Genomic DNA, 17322 nt, shown 5'->3' with positions numbered 1-17322 from the left:
AGCGCAAGAAGTTTCCACCTTACCAATTTGTGAGCACGCGTGGGTGGGTCTTTATTTCCAAGCGGTGGAGGGTGATCCAACAAGAGTGCAACAAGTTTTGTGCCACCCTTGAGAGCGTCAAGGCCCGCCCCGTGAGCGGCATCGACATGCAAGACATGGTATGATAGTAAGCAAGCCGTCCTCTTTTGTGTCATCAAGATCATCCTTTTACGTCTTCATTTGCTATCACTTGCCCATATGTTTGCATGGAAACATTTTGTAGGCATTTCAAGCTTTGGAGGCATTCAAGGTTCAACACAATGGCAAGTGCTTCAACCTCTCCCATTGCTATTGGGTCATCAAGGACGAAGAGAAGTTCAAGGCACAATATGACGCACTCAAGGCACGTGAGGGGAAGAAAGTCATGGAGGATGTTGGGGAGGGCAAGTCGGCACGGCCGCGGGGGAAGACCAACTCCAAGAAGGAGGACAAGCGAGATGCGGCCACCAACGCCTTGATCGCAAGCGTGGACGGCATGATGAATAAGAAGGACCCAAGGGAGGAGCGTCGGCGTTTCAAGGAGGAGCAAATGGATGCTTTCATGGAGATCCAAAGGAGGAGGCTTGATCTTGACGCCGAGAAGCAAGCCAAGATGTTCGAGCTCGAGGCGGGAAAGCTAGCCAAGATGCTAGAGATCGAGACCGCCAACGCCAAGACCAAGGCGAAAGAAGTGGCTCTTGCGAGCATGATGACCGGGGTGGAGATCATGAAGATGGATCTTAACACCGTGTCACCAAGGAAGAGGCCGTGGTTCGAGAAGATGCAGGCCGACATGTTCAAGTTCGACGACGAGTGATCTATGGCGGCGAGGGCCATCTTTTTTGTATGCCGACAGGTGTGCCGGCATGACCACGGGAGCCGCGATGGCGTGGTCGAACTCAAGTCCCACCTTTTTTGTGCGCTGGCATGTGTGCCGGCCGGCTGGCGAGTGCGCCAGCATGAACTGTCATGATATTTTCTGAAACCGGCATTGTATGCCGGCGCTGGCATGGTGCCGGCACGAGACATGGCCGCTCGCATGATCGGACGCGGACCCTTTTTATTTAAAAGTTGAATGCGGGCATGAAATGAGTCGGCGCGTTGAGCGTACTGCCAACCCAAATGCAAAACTGGGCGGACGTCGGGCGGACGACCGACCCAAACGGATAAGAAATGGACAAATACGCCGTCCGTTTGGATCGGCGGCCCGTTGAAGTTGCTCTTATCTAATATCGGTATTTTAAACCTTGCCGTCCTTATCCATGTTTGGAGATCCCAACACGAGGGACCTAAACTGGACGAACACAATTTTTATGGATATATTAGTATAAATAATATTGTCAACTTCAGTATAGCGACATGAGTCTCTAAGATTATACAGTACATTTTCAAACACGTAAGGCTGCATTCGGAACAAAGGGAAGAAAAATATAGAATTTGACTAAAACAAAGGAAATGGAAAGGAACGGAAATGCATAACATCGGAAAGAGAAAAGTTTTACAAATGCACAGAGTTGACGTTCTGAACGTAGGGAATGGAACCAAGGAAACCAATTCACATGGCCCTCTCTATGATTTTTAAAAGGTTAACAATTTAAGTTCTGCCTTGTGTATGTGGGTCCTTAACATGTACTTTTTCTTTGTCCGAAAATACTTATCATCGACATCTCTTTTTATTCATCTTAATGACAAGTATTTACGAATGAAATGAGTACACATCAATCCATGGCCCCAATGGGTGCATGGCGCTGCAGCTTTTCACTGTGCTGCCTCTGGCCTGTGCCAAACAAGAGCTTTCGGTGGATGTTTTTTTTTTCCCGTGAAAACGCAGGCAAATGAACCTTTCCATAGGATTGGCACAAACAGATTCCTTTGTAGAGTACCCAACAGCCTATAAAAGTCTGTCGAGAGGCATGAAACCCGCCTGGGCATGGATGCGTGAAGCGTGCACAATCAAAAAGCGTCTTTTTCCTCAACTGCAGGCCGGCGTGAAATCGCGCACAGCACAACAAGTCTCGCCACTGCTATATATACATATACGACCATGCATCCATTTCAGAACTCATCGAGCAGCTCCAGCGTTCAGCGGCACACATTTTCTCCTGCTTCCAGAGTTCTTCCGGTCACCAAGAAGCAACGATAACATGGATGCCCAGAAGATGGAGGTCGCTGCTCTGATCGAGAAGATCGCCGGTCTCCAGGCCGCCATCGCCGAGCTGCCGTCGCTGAGCCCGTCCCCCGAGGTCGACAGGCTCTTCACCGACCTCGTCACCGCGTGCGTCCCGCCGAGCCCCGTTGACGTGACGAAGCTCAGCCCGGAGCACCAGACGATGCGGGAGGCGCTCATCCGCCTCTGCTCCGCCGCCGAGGGGAAGCTCGAGGCGCACTACGCCGACCTGCTCGCCACCTTCGACAACCCGCTCGACCACCTCGGCCGCTTCCCCTACTACAGCAACTACGTCAACCTCAGCAGGCTGGAGTACGAGCTGCTGGCGCGCCACGTGCCGGGCATCGCGCCGGCGCGCGTCGCCTTCGTCGGCTCCGGCCCGCTGCCGTTCAGCTCGTTCGTCCTCGCCGCGCACCACCTGCCCGACGCGCAGTTCGACAACTACGACCTGTGCGGCGCGGCCAACGAGCGCGCCAGGAAGCTGTTCGGCGCGAGGGAGGACGGCGTGGGCGCGCGCATGAAGTTCCACACGGCGGACGTCGCCGACCTCACGCAGGAGCTCGGCGCGTACGACGTGGTCTTCCTCGCCGCGCTCGTCGGCATGGCGGCCGAGGAGAAGGCCAAGGTGATAGCCCACCTGGGCGCGCACATGGTGGAGGGGGCGTCCCTGGTCGTGCGGAGCGCGCACGGCGCTCGCGGCTTCCTGTACCCCATCGTCGACCCGGAGGACATCAGGCGGGGCGGGTTCGAGGTGCTGGCCGTGCACCACCCCGAAGGTGAGGTGATCAACTCTGTCATCGTCGCCCGTAAGGCCGTCGACGCGCAGCTCAGTGGGCCGCAGAACGGAGCACGGGGCGCGGTGCCGCTGGTCAGCCCGCCATGCAGCTTCTCCACCAAGATGGAGGCGAGCGCGCTTGAGAAGAGCGAAGAGTTGGCCACCAAAGAGCTGGCCTTTTGATTTGAAAATGTGCGTGCTGATCATCTCTCCTCAACTCGTCATTCTGTCGCCTGCGATCGTGGTAAATTTCCTACTGTGTGTGTTTTGATGTTTATGCCTGAAAGAGATATGCGTTCTGCCTTGTGGAGTTGTGGTGTTAATTTACACACGTACATGTAGTACTACTTGTATTTGTACCTTGAGTAATGGTATGTAAGAGAAAAATAATATGTGATTTGAACTGCAATTGCTAAATAATACTCCCTTTGTCTCATAATATAAGAACGTTTTTTACACTAGTGTCAAAAACGTTCTTATATTATGGGACGGAGGGAGTAAGAAAGAGCAGTGCTATGCAGCCGACGATTCTTTGGAGGATGCATGCACAACACTATCTAATCACCGTTAGATTAAATTCCTCTATAAATGACGAACGTGAGATTCTACCATCGTCCACATGCTGTCCAGTAAACACTAGACCATGATCACGCGCTTTGTCGCGCCCGTCCATTTTTACAATATATTGATAAAAATTTCCATCAACACAGGAAGGTAACATGGATGTTAAATTTGCATAAATTAGCTGTCAGGACCCCGACTCGATGTCACATCGATCTAGCTGGTAACACCTCATATCACTTTGCGGCCTCACGCACGGTATTCCCACGGGTGTCGTCTTACCTTTTCCCGGGACCGTTTGCGCCTTTTGGCTCACGTATATGATAGTGTCGCTAGCATCCATATGATAAAGAGCCCGGGCTGACATGACTAGTCGTAAACCCAAAGTGGCACCGACTTACAGGGACAGGCATCCATGACCCAGCTTCGAACGTGTCGGTCATCAGCAAGTGGGTCCGGGCTGTAGCACTGGGCTAGCAGGACTCCGGTAAACCGGGCTGTAGCGGGCTAACAGGACTCCGGTACTCAAAGCGTGACATTTCCCCGAAGGGACAGACACAGGAACGAAGAAGGACACATGCCGGCCAGCCTAAGTGTTCCAGAGCAGTAGCAAGCTACCATGGCTCAGCGGTAACACTAGGAGACATTTCCCGGTAAGAGAGGCTACTAAAGATAAACAACTAGATAGTCAGATCCCACACATACCAAGCATTTCAATCATACACACAATATGCTCGATATGTGCAAATACAACGAAGCATCACAACATGACTCTATGACACAAGTACTTTATTTAGGGCTCAGGGAGCCATACATAACATACACAAAGGTACGGGTCTCACGACCCAACATACAAGTCATACAGTCATACAAACCAGCAGCGGAAGTAACTTGTCTGAGTACAGACAACTAGTAAAATAAAAGAGGCTTGGAAAGCCTAGCTATACTACGTGGTCCTTCACAAGCTCAGGGTCACCACCTGGGTCTTTAGCCTACTCGTTGATGTCAACATCTACATAGAACCCATCAGAAGGGGTTGCAGCGTCTTCTGTAAAAAAAATGTAAATTGTAGCAACATGAGTACAAGGGTACTCAGCAAGTCTTACATCAGATCCTACATACATGCATGTTATCAAGAAGGGTTGGTGGAGTTATTGCAGCAAGCCAGCTTTGACTCTTGGCTAGGCTATCCTACGATACTCCAACTTGAAATGGTTTTGCGCACACGAGTCCACTACTCACCACTTCAATACACCACCGAGGATCCACCTCCGTCTTCCTACGGAAGAGCCATCCTCGGCACTCACTCTTATCTTGAGGCTTTTAGTAGTTTCCATTTACTTGTCTATGAACTGTATAGGCAACCAAGTAGTCCTTTACCGCGGACGCGGCTATTCGAATAGATCATGTTAACCCTGCAGGGGTGTACTTCTTCATACACGCTCTCACCACTTATCGTCGTTTACACGACATGTACTCGGCAACCTTCAAGCGGAAGCCCAATGTGGGTGTCGGCCACGACCTACCTAATCACCTAAGCCTCCAGTCCAGGTTTATCGCCTATTCAGGTTCCATCCGCAGGGAGTCCGGCCGAGGTTTCCCATACGGCCCCGAACGATGTGAACAGGGTTCCCGAGATACCTAACGGGTATTCGGTACACCCGGCCACGTACCTACCGCATCACAGCCCACCCCTACGGTCAGCGCTGTCCACGGCCTCCAGTAGGCTACAAACACCAGAAACTACTTGCAACTCCTGGACGGAGAACTAGGGTGAATAAGAAGCCGAGAGGGTCCATTGGTTTCGGGCCCAATGCATGGTAGTAGCTGATTCTTAAATCACACATACAGATCTCAGTGCTTAAGGTCGGCTTCAATGAAACAACCCACCATGTACTCCTACATGGCCTTTCATCGATACCTTTACCAAATCGTGTTCACCACACCACTCTCATTACCGACATAAGCATTTCACTCCAGCCCATCACCCAGATGAACCAGACCTGACACGACTCTAAGCATAGCAGGCATAGCAAGGTAGGAACAACACATACATATGGCTCAAGCAACTCCTACACATGCTAGTGGGTTTCATCTAGTTACTGTGGCAATGACAGGTCATGCAGAGGAAATGGGTTCAACTACCGTAGCACACAGCAGTTTGAATCGCGTTGTCTTAATGCAGTAAAAGAGAGCAGGAGCGAGAACATGGGATTGTATCGATATGATCAAATGGTTGGTTGCTTGCCTGATGGTTCGATGCACTGATACGGTTCTTCGCTAGGGTAATCAGGGTACTCTTCGGGGACAGAACCTGCCGCAGAGAGCACCGATACACAAGCATTACCAAACAGTATGCAACAATATGATGCATGCATGAGACATGGCAAAATGAGTGTATTGGGCTAATGCAACTAAAACCAGGGGTGTTTGAACAAATTTGAATCAAGGATTCAAATTTCAAATTCAAATATGGCCTTTTAAAGTGCCTTTTCTTGTTCTGCTTAAAACATCAATTTAACTTGTTTGATCATGCATGAAAATAGTATAGATGGATAGATTGGATTTTTCTGATCATTTTTCATATATAATTTGTCCAATTTGGAGTTACAGAATAAAAGTTATGAATTTTTGAAGTTTAAATAATATTCTGGAATTTCCTGATTTAATTTAATTCCAGAAATATAATTATTGCGTCAGCATGACGTCAGCATGACGTCAGTGGTCAACTGTGGCTGGCTGAGGTCAAACCTGACGTGTGGGGCCCACACGTCAGTGACAGGGGGGGTTAAACATGATTAAATTAATCCTAATTAGGGTTAGTGGCGCTGGGGCCCACTGTCAGTGTCAGGGGGGTGGACTAACAGTAGTTAGCGCTAACCTAACCACCTGGCCGACAGGGCCCACGTGTCAGTGACCCTGGGGGGTCAAATCCCAGGTCGGACAAGTCAAACCCCACCGGCGACATGACGCCGGCGAGGCCCGAGACGGCGGCGAAAGTGCTTTTTGCCATTCCGGCAACCAACTGGACGGCGGAAGGCATCTACGTGTTGCTGAGGTTGAGCCGCGGCTATTGGTGGTGGTGGTTGGGCTCGGGGTGGCCGGAGTTGACGGCGGCGAGCTCGGCTGCGGCGGCCGGAGTTCGGGTGCGGTCGGGATCAGTGTTGCAGGGGGTTTGGGGAGGCGTTGGTGCGTGCTGCGTGCTCCTGGTGAGGTGGGGAGCACGATGGTGTGCTTGGTTGGGCGCTACGGCGACCGTGGCCACGACGGCGACATCGCCGGCGGCGTGGAGCTCTCGGCCGAGGTGGGGCTAGGGCCTAGAGGTCGAAAGAGACCAGGGAAGAAGGGGGAAACGATCCGGGGGCTCACCGCGGAGCTGCAGGGATGGTTAGCGGGCTCGGGGACGCGCTGGTGACGGTGAATTCGACGGCGACAACGGTCGGAGCCCGAAGAGGGGAACGGCGACGTGGCGGCGATGCAGGGCTTCCGGGGACCCGTGGAGCGGTGGGGAGGAAGAGGGAGTCGAGGCGGAGCTTCTGAGCTAGTCGGGGGAGCGAGGGGTGGCCGGAGACGATGGCTATGGCGAACGGCGGCGACGGTGGTGTTCGGCCGTGAGAGAGAGAGAGCGAGGGAGAGGAGAGGAGAGCCGGGGGAGAGTGAGAGAGAGCAGGGGGGAGGCGTGGCGTCGTCCAGGGCGTCGAGCGAGGAGGGGAGGGCAGGCAAGCAGGCGAGCAGGTGGCGTGGCGCGGTGGCGCGCGCGCGCGCCGGCCACACTCCCCTCCCTCTGTCGGGACGAAGACGACAGAGGAGGGAGGTGGGCTGGGCCGGCTGCTGGCTGGGCCAGCCAGCTGGCTGGGCCGCACAGGGAGGAGCCCAGGTAAGCTTCTCCCTTTATATATTTTTCTGTTTTCTGTTTTTCTAATACTTCTGCAACTTTGTTGAATTAAATAAAATACCTAGGCTAGTTCAAAAATCACCAAACTATTCCTGGCCCATAGTTGGATTATTTCCAACATGAAACATTTTAGTTTGGAGATATTTGAGCATTTAAATGTTTTATATAATTTTAAATGCCCAAATTCAAATATTTATGAATTAATTCAAAAACCCTAAGATGGCCTAGGAAAATGTGCACCACTTTTGGCAGAGGTTCTGAACCAAGACAAAAATGATGGGCATTTTAGAAGGGCATTTCAGGTTCATTGAAAATTATTTTAGTAAACTCTAGTTGGTTTCAGAGGGGACTGGGGGTTCTGTCATCCCCATTTCAAGTTTTTGATGAAAGAGTAAACATGATGCAACACTCTAATGCATGACTAGCTAGGTTGTGACAACTCACCCCCACTCAAAAGAATCTCGTCCCGAGATTTGGGTTCCTCCGGGAAGAAGGCGGGGTACTCGAGTCGAAGACGATCCTCCCTTTCCCAAGTTGCTTCATCCTCAGAATGGTGCGACCATTGAACCTTGAGAAACTTGATGTTCTGGCGTCGAGTGGTACGCTCGGCCTGATCGAGGATACGAATGGGGTACTCTCGATATGTAAGATTATCCTGGAGATCAAGCGTTTCGTGGTCCACTTCACGGATAGGATCCGAGAAGCAACACCTGAGTTGGGAAACGTGGAAGACATCGTGGACTCTGGAGAGATGCGGAGGTAGTTCCAACTGGTAGGCAACTTCTCCTCGTTTGGCGAGAATGCGAAAAGGTCCAATGTAATGAGGAGCCAATTTGCCTTTGATACCGAAACGATGGGTTCCCTTCAGAGGGGTGACCCGAAGATAAGCCTTCTCGTCAACCTCGAAAGTCATAGCCTTATGTTTTCGGTCATATTGACTCTTTTGACGGGATTGGGCTGTTTTCAACTTTTCACGAACGATGCGAACTTGTTCTTCTGCTTCCTGGATCATATCCGGGCCAAAGAATTGTCTTTCCCCGGTCTCTGACCAGTTAAGGGGTGTTCGACATCGTCGTCCATAGAGAACTTCAAAAGGGGCTTTACCCAAGCTAGATTGATAGCTGTTGTTGTAAGCGAATTCGGCGAACGGAAGGCACTTCTCCCAGTCCATTCCGAATGAGATAACAGAGGCTCGAAGCATGTCTTCTAGAACTTGGTTGACGCGTTCCACTTGACCACTCGACTGAGGGTGGAAAGCGGTGCTAAAGGAAAGACGGGTTCCCATAGCATTTTGGAAACTTTCCCAAAATCGAGAGGTGAAAAGACTTCCTCGATCCGAGTTAATTTCCAAAGGAACACCATGGAGAGACACTATTCGGGAGATGTATAAGTCTGCCAATTGACTGGCGGTTATACTCTCACGAACAGGTAAGAAATGGGCTACTTTGGAAAGACGATCGACAACGACAAAGATAGCATTATTCCCTCTCTTGGTCCTGGGAAAACCGGTAATGAAATCCATACCAATTTTATCCCATTTCCATTCAGGAATAGCTAGGGGTTGAAGGGTGCCAGCAGGCCGTTGATGCTCTGCTTTTACACGACGACAGACGTCGCAGTTAGCAATATGCTGAGCAATTTCTCTCTTCATCCTAGTCCACCAGAACCTCTGGCGTAGGTCCTGATACATCTTAGTACTACCGGGATGAATAGTGAGAGGAGATTCATGAGCCTCCTTAAGGATCAACTGCCGTAGATGCCGGTTCTTGGGAACCACTAGACGGTTCTCAAAGTACACAACACCATGATCATTTGTGGAGAAACAACTAGCACCTCCGCTAGCAATGTTTTCCTTGATCTTAGCTATTCCCTTATCTCGCTTCTGGGCAGCAATGATTTGATTCGTAAGAGTAGGTTTCGCCACTAAGGTGGAGAGAAATCCTTGAGGAACAATGTGAAGGTTAAGCTTCCGAAATTCCTCATGGAGAAGCGGTTGACTTTGTTGTAACATCAGATTGTTACAATAAGATTTACGACTTACTGCATCAGCCATGACGTTGGCTTTCCCTGGGGTGTAGGTTATTCCTAAGTCGAAGTCTGTGATCAATTCAACCCAACGTCTCTGCCTGAGATTCAAATCCGGTTGGGTGAAGATGTACTTCAGACTTTGGTGATCAGTGAATATTTCGCAACGATTACCGAGGAGGTAATGTCGCCAGGTCTTAAGTGCATAGACTACGGCTGCAAGCTCTAGATCATGAGTAGGATAATTCTCCTCATGTGGGTGCAATTGCCGTGAAGCGTAGGCAATTACGTGTCGATCTTGCATGAGGATGCAACCTAGTCCTTGTCGCGAGGCATCGCAGTAGATAACAAAGTCCTTAGAGAAGTCTGGCGGTACCAGTACGGGAGCAGAAGTCAGGCGTTTTTTTCAGTTCCTGAAAGCTGTGCTCACATTGTGGAGTCCATTCGAACTTTTTATCTTTCTTGAGGAGCTCGGTTAGAGGTTTAGCAACCTTGGAGAAGTTCTCGACAAAGCGACGACAATAGCTCGCTAAGCCTAGAAAACTCCGAACTTGCTTGACTGATTCGGGTGGAGTCCAATTAAGGACGGCTTGAACTCGCTCAGGGTTAACAGCAATACCTTTACCAGATATTACATGACCCAGATAGGTCACTTCTGACAACCAGAATTCACATTTAGAAAATTTGGCATAAAGGCGATGCTCTCGAAGTTTTTGCAACACTAGCCTTAGATGTTCGGCATGTTCTTCCTCGTTCTTGGAGTAGATGAGTATATCATCGAGGTAAACCACGACGAATTTATCCAAATACTCCATGAAGATTGAGTTCATTAACCGAGAAAAGGTGGCTGGAGCGTTGGTTAATCCGAAGGACATGACGGTGTACTCGTATTGGCCATAACGAGTAACAAAGGCCGTTTTAGGAATGTCCCCGTTTCTGATTTTGATTTGATGGTAGCCCAACCTCAAATCCATTTTGGAGAAGACTAAGGATCCAGCGAGCTGATCGTACAGGTCGTTGATCCTGGGAAGCGGATATTTGTTCTTGATTGTGACCAAGTTGACAGGTCGGTAATCTACAACCATCCGGTCCGTACCATCCTTCTTCTTGACGAATAGGACGGGGCAAGCCCACGGAGATGAGCTAGGTCGGATGAAACCCTTTTTCAAGGACTCATCGAGTTGTTTCTTAAGCTCGGCTAGTTCTAGGGGTGCCATCTTATAAGGTCTTCTAGCAATCGGAACGGTTCCTGGAATGAGGTCTATTACAAACTCAACATCCCTGTCAGGTGGAACACCTGGCAATTCCTCTGGAAAGACATCCGGGAAGTCACGGACTACCGGAACGTCCTCAAGGTCTGGCAAAGGGCTGGCGTTAAGAGAATATAATTGTCGCTTGGCTATTCGGGTCAAGACATTGACTATTTCTCCCGAAGGATGGGTGAGTTGAACAGTCCTAGAGAAGCAATCGATTTGGGCATGATGAGCCGACATCCAGTCCATGCCCAGAATGATGTTAATATCTGAAGATTTAAGGGCTATCAAAGACGCGAGGAAAACAAGTCGGTTGACTTGGATTTCATTTCCATAACTTACCCTAGAGGTCTGCCATCTAGAACCAGGGGTAGAGATTTCCATAGTGGATGGCATGTCACAGAATGCAACGTTATGCAAACGAGCATAACTTTCGGATATAAAAGAATGAGAGGCTCCTGTATCGAAAAGAACAGATGTCGGGTGGCAGTTAACAAGAAGCGTACCGAGAACGACGTTGGGATCCTCTTGAGCTTCTTCGGCAGAGATACAGTTGACATGGCCACGTGAAGCGGTGACCGGCTTGGCGTGGAATATTTTTCCTGTCGGCTTGCCACGGCCAACAGCTTTAGCAGATTGATTGGGGTTGGTCTGGGGACACTCACGCATATAGTGACCAGATTCCCCACACTTGAAACAAGTCACGGAACTGGTATGTGGAGGAGCATTGTTAGTTGGACCCCCATAGGGCTTGGCTGGAGCAGACTGTTGAACGGGGCGAGGCGCCTGGAAGGATGGCCTCGATGTAAACCTGGGTGGCAGGGCGGTGTTGGGTACCCACACGCGGCGCTTCTGAGGACCAGCACCGGATGAGGAACCCATGTCACGTCCATGCTTGCGTGTTGCGTCATAGTCAGTCTGACCAGTTTCAGCACTGATGGCTTTGTTGACAAGTTTCGAGAAAGATGTACACTCATGCAGACGGAGGTCGCGGCAAAGCTCAGGACTAAGGCCCTTACGGAACCTTGCTTGCTTCTTGGCATCGGTAGACACTTCCTCGGTTGCATATCGTGCGAGATTACCAAACTCCCTGCTGTAAGCATCCACAGAAAGTCGGCCTTGGGTGAAACTGCAAAATTCTTCACGTTTACGGTCCATGAGACCCTCCGGAATGTGATGTTCACGGAAAGCCTCGCTGAATTCAGCCCAAGTAGTGACATGGCCCGCTGGGCGCATAGCTCCATAATTCTCCCACCATAGACTGGCGGGGCCTTCAAGATGATATGCAGCAAAGGTGACCTTGTCAGCCTCCGCTACCAGCGCGGAACGCAGTTTATGAGAGATACTGCGAAGCCAGTCATTAGCGTCGAGAGGCTCGACGGAGTGGTGGAACGTGGGTGGATGCAATTTGATAAAATCACTGAGTGACACCACGTTAGCCCTCTGATGGTGTGCTGTATTCTGTTCAATACGCTCCAACAAACGGTTTGTCTCCCGCTTGTTTCTCTCAGCTTCCATCATGACCTCGGCTAGTGAAGGAGGATGAGGCAGATTTGCATCCCTGGCTTCACTGCCTTCGGCCTGCTCTTGAGAAGCAGGGTTAGCGCGCGTGTTGACCATCCTAGGTAAACAAGACAATGATTTAGTCAGGATGATAAAATTCCGACATAGGATAAAAATGCAAGGAATAACTCGAAATGCAAGATGATCATCCGTATGACATGGTAAAAACAGAACTGCTTCTTTTATTCCATCGTCATACACACCATACAGAGTTTAGTACAAGACCAAACAAAGTACTATTACGGTGAAAAGAGGATTACATCTCATCGGAGGCATTCCAAGCTCCTATACATTATTTTTCTACACCTCCGGAAGGAGTACAAACTAGGTCATATCCCACGAGTCACGCGGGACGATAGACGACACAGCTAGTGCGAACTAGTGATACTACCACTAACTCAGACCGATCCGTAGTAGTCCTCATAGAAGTCACCTCCATAGCCTGGGAGCTCAACATGATCATCTGGAAACAGACGGTCTCGCGGAGCTTGTGGACCATAGGGGCTAGGATGAGGCCTTGGACCAACAAACGGTGGCCTGCGGGGACCGCGAGGTGGGGTGATGCCTCCTACATCACGCCAAACCATCACGTCTGGCAGAGCAGATCTCACAGGATAGAGATCGCGCATATCTGAATATCCAGCTTGCACCGCCGGTGCGAACCGAGTCAAAGTGGCCCAGTGGTCAGCACGGGTGTTGAAGAGCTCTAGCCTTAAGGCCCGATTTTCACGGTCCTTATCCTCGAGCATCTCAGCAGTGGTGCGAGTCCGTGAATCCTCCTGAGTGGAGTCAACATAGATAGCCTGGAGATACCCTTGTGCTCCCGGAAGTGATCCTGGCATATACCGGAAATCAGAGTCCCGAAATATACCGGATCTGACTCGCATAATGGTCATCATAGAGTAGGCGGCGTCCTGCACAGCCATCTCAATAGTAACCCCGAGTCCATAGGAGCAGTGAAGAGGCTCGGTGGATCCAGGATAAGATGGAAATATCCTGACAGTGCAGAGATACTGGCTTTGATTGAAGTCCCGGAATTGCTCTTCGACCGTGTACTCGGGATACCAGCGGTATCCAGCCTCAGTCATTACCCTGACCAACTTAGCAGTATGGCCGGGTACATCTAGGCATCGAGTCAGGCGAACCACTTGATTGAGGTCGCGAGTGGCCATCTGAAAGCATATTTATAATGCAAAGGCGTTAGAATTTCTAGCAAAATTTCGGCAGCATAACAACTGTAAATGCTCAAAAAGGATATTGAGACATTTGACAAAGGATTTCATACACACTCAACATCATCATATCAAAGTTCTGAACCATTCTGACTACATAATGTGGTAGTAGAACTGAACTAGGCTGGTAACCATCAAACTTATAAGGTACTACTGATTAGTAACGCGTGATCCTGATAGAGAGAATAGGTCCTAATTCCTTATCCCCCGGTAGAAGAATGGACTGACTCAGATCAGAATATCATAAGGTATAAGGAGTAAAAAGAGCCTTACGTTCCATCCCACAAACAATTCCCCTACATATAACTAAAGAATTTCTAGACTCAACATCGACCAGTTTGGCTTGGAGAACCTACAGGCAGTCCGGCTCTGATGCCAACGCTGTCAGGACCCCGACTCGATGTCACATCGATCTAGCTGGTAACACCTCATATCACTTTGCGGCCTCACGCACGGTATTCCCACGGGTGTCGTCTTACCTTTTCCCGGGACCGTTTGCGCCTTTTGGCTCACGTATATGATAGTGTCGCTAGCATCCATATGATAAAGAGCCCGGGCTGACATGACTAGTCGTAAACCCAAAGTGGCACCGACTTACAGGGACAGGCATCCATGACCCAGCTTCGAACGTGTCGGTCATCAGCAAGTGGGTCCGGGCTGTAGCACTGGGCTAGCAGGACTCCGGTAAACCGGGCTGTAGCGGGCTAACAGGACTCCGGTACTCAAAGCGTGACATTTCCCCGAAGGGACAGACACAGGAACGAAGAAGGACACATGCCGGCCAGCCTAAGTGTTCCAGAGCAGTAGCAAGCTACCATGGCTCAGCGGTAACACTAGGAGACATTTCCCGGTAAGAGAGGCTACTAAAGATAAACAACTAGATAGTCAGATCCCACACATACCAAGCATTTCAATCATACACACAAGATGCTCGATATGTGCAAATACAACGAAGCATCACAACATGACTCTATGACACAAGTACTTTATTTAAGGCTCAGTGAGCCATACATAACATACACAAAGGTATGGGTCTCACGACCCCACATACAAGTCATACAGTCATACAAACCAGCAGCGGAAGTAGCTTGTCTGAGTACAGACAACTAGTAAAATGAAAGAGGCTTGGAAAGCCTAACTATACTACATGGTCCTTCACAAGCTCAGGGTCACCACCTGGGTCTTTAGCCTACTCGTTGATGTCAACGTCTACATAGAACCCATCAGAAGGGGTTGCAGCGTCTTCTGTAAAAATGTAGATTATAGCAACATGAGTACAAAGGTACTCAGCAAGACTTACATCAGATCCTACATACATGCATAGTATCAAGAAGGGTTGGTGGAGTTATTGCAGCAAGCCAGCTTTGACTCTTGGCTAGGCTATCCTACGATACTCCAACTTGAAATGGTTTTGCGCACACGAGTCCACTACTCACCACTTCAATACACTACCGAGGATCCACCTCCGTCTTCCCACGGAAGAGCCATCCTCGGCACTCACACTTATCTTGAGGCTTTTAACAGTTCCCATTTACTTGTCTATGAACTGTATAGGCAACCAAGTAGTCCTTTACCGCGGACGCGGCTATTCGAATAGATTATGATAACCCTGCAGGGGTGTACTTCTTCATACATGTTTCCACCACTTAGCGTCTGCACACGACATGTGCTCGGCAGACTTCAAGCGAAAGCCGACGTGGGTGTAGACCACGACCTACCTAAACACTTAAGCCTCTAGTCCAGGTTTATCGCCTATTCAGGTTCCATCCGCAGGGAGTCCGGCCGAGGTTTCCCATACGGCCCCGAACGATGTGAACAGGGTTCCCGAGATACCTAACGGGTATTCGGTACACCCGGCCACGTACCTACCGCATCACAGCCCACCCCTACGGTCAGCGCTGTCCACGGCCTCCAGTAGGCTACAAACACCAGAAACTACTTGCAACTCCTGGACAGAGAGCTAGGGTGAATAAGAAGTCGAGCGGGGTCATATTTCAGGGCCCAATGCATGGTAGTAGCTGTATCTTAAATCACGCATACAGATCTCACTGCTTAAGGTCGGCTTCAATGAAACAACCCACCATGTACTCCTACATGGCCTCTCATCGATACCTTTACCAAATCGTGTTCACCACACCACTCTCATTACCGACATAATCATTTCACTCTAGCCCATCACCCAGATGAACCAGACCTGACACGACTCTAAGCATAGCAGGCATAGCAAGGTAGGAACAACACATACATATGGCTCAATCAACTCCTACACATGCTAGTGAGTTTCATCTAGTTACTGTGGCAATGACAGGTCATGCAGAGGAAATGGGTTCAACTACCGTAGCACACAGCAGTTTGAATCGCGTTGTCTTAATGCAGTAAAAGAGAGCAGGAGCGAGAACATGGGATTGTATCGATATGATCAAATGGTTGGTTGCTTGCCTGATGGTTCAATGCACTGATACGGTTCTTCGCTAGGGTAATCAGGGTACTCTTCGGGGACAGAACCTGCCGTAGAGAGCACCGATACACAAGCATTACCAAACAGTATGCAACAATATGATGCATGCATGAGACATGGCAAAATGAGTGTATTGGGCTAATGCAACTAAAACCAGGGGTGTTTGAACAAATTTGAATCAAGGATTCAAATTTCAAATTCAAATATGGCCTTTTAAAGTGCCTTTTCTTGTTCTGCTTAAAACATCAATTTAACTTGTTTGATCATGCATGAAAATAGTACAGATGGATAGATTGGATTTTTCTGATCATTTTTCATATATAATTTGTCCAATTTGGAGTTACAGAATAAAAGTTATGAATTTTTGAAGTTTAAATAATATTCTGGAATTTCCTGATTTAATTTAATTCTAGAAATATAATTATTGCGTCAGCATGACGTCAGCATGACGTCAGTGGTCAACTGTGGCTGGCTGAGGTCAAACCTGACGTGTGGGGCCCACACGTCAGTGACAGGGGGGGTTAAACAGGATTAAATTAATCCTAATTAGGGTTAGTGGCGCTGGGGCCCACTGTCAGTGTCAGGGGGGGTGGACTAACAGTAGTTAGCGCTAACCTAACCACCTGGCCGACAGGGCCCACGCGTCAGTGACCCTGGGGGGTCAAACCCCAGGTCGGACAAGTCAAACCCCACCGGCGACATGACGCCGGCGAGGCCCGAGACGGCGGCGAAAGTGCTTTTTGCCATTCCGGCAACCAACTGGACGGCGGAAGGCATCTACGTGTTGCTGAGGTTGAGCCGCGGCTATTGGTGGTGGTGGTTGGGCTCGGGGTGGCCGGAGTTGACGGCGGCGAGCTCGGCTGCGGCGGCCGGAGTTCGGGTGCGGTCGGGATCAGTGTTGCAGGGGGTTTGGGGAGGCGTTGGTGCGTGCTGCGTGCTCCTGGTGAGGTGGGGAGCACGATGGTGTGCTTGGTTGGGCGCTACGGCGACCGTGGCCACGACGGCGACATCGCCGGCGGCGTGGAGCTCTCGGCCGAGGTGGGGCTAGGGCCTAGAGGTCGAAAGAGACCAGGGAAGAAGGGGGAAACGATCCGGGGGCTCACCGCGGAGCTGCAGGGATGGTTAGCGGGCTCGGGGACACGCTGGTGACGGTGAATTCGACGGCGACGACGGTCGGAGCCCGAAGAGGGGAACGGCGACGTGGCGGCGATGCAGGGCTTCCGGGGACCCGTGGAGCGGTGGGGAGGAAGAGGGAGTCGAGGCGGAGCTTCTGAGCTAGTCGGGGGAGCGAGGGGTGGCCGGAGACGATGGCTATGGCGAACGGCGGCCACGGTGGTGTTCGGCCGTGAGAGAGAGAGAGCGAGGGAGAGGAGAG

The 17322-nt window shown here is 50.3% G+C and overlaps 1 protein-coding gene across 1 annotated transcript; it reads left to right on the top strand.

The window, feature by feature from the left end:
* The first annotated feature begins 2082 nt into the window (after positions 1-2082).
* On the top strand, positions 2083-3363 carry LOC119316430 (nicotianamine synthase 1-like). Its single transcript, XM_037590752.1, has one exon. The coding sequence runs from the start codon at positions 2163-2165 to the stop codon at positions 3141-3143; it is 981 nt and encodes a 326-aa protein (XP_037446649.1). The 5' UTR covers positions 2083-2162; the 3' UTR covers positions 3144-3363.
* The last annotated feature ends 13959 nt before the right edge of the window (positions 3364-17322 follow it).

This window comes from Triticum dicoccoides, chromosome 6A (assembly GCF_002162155.2).
Source record: "Triticum dicoccoides isolate Atlit2015 ecotype Zavitan chromosome 6A, WEW_v2.0, whole genome shotgun sequence".
NCBI lineage: Eukaryota > Viridiplantae > Streptophyta > Magnoliopsida > Poales > Poaceae > Triticum > Triticum dicoccoides.
This window is presented reverse-complemented; position numbering and strand designations above follow the sequence as displayed.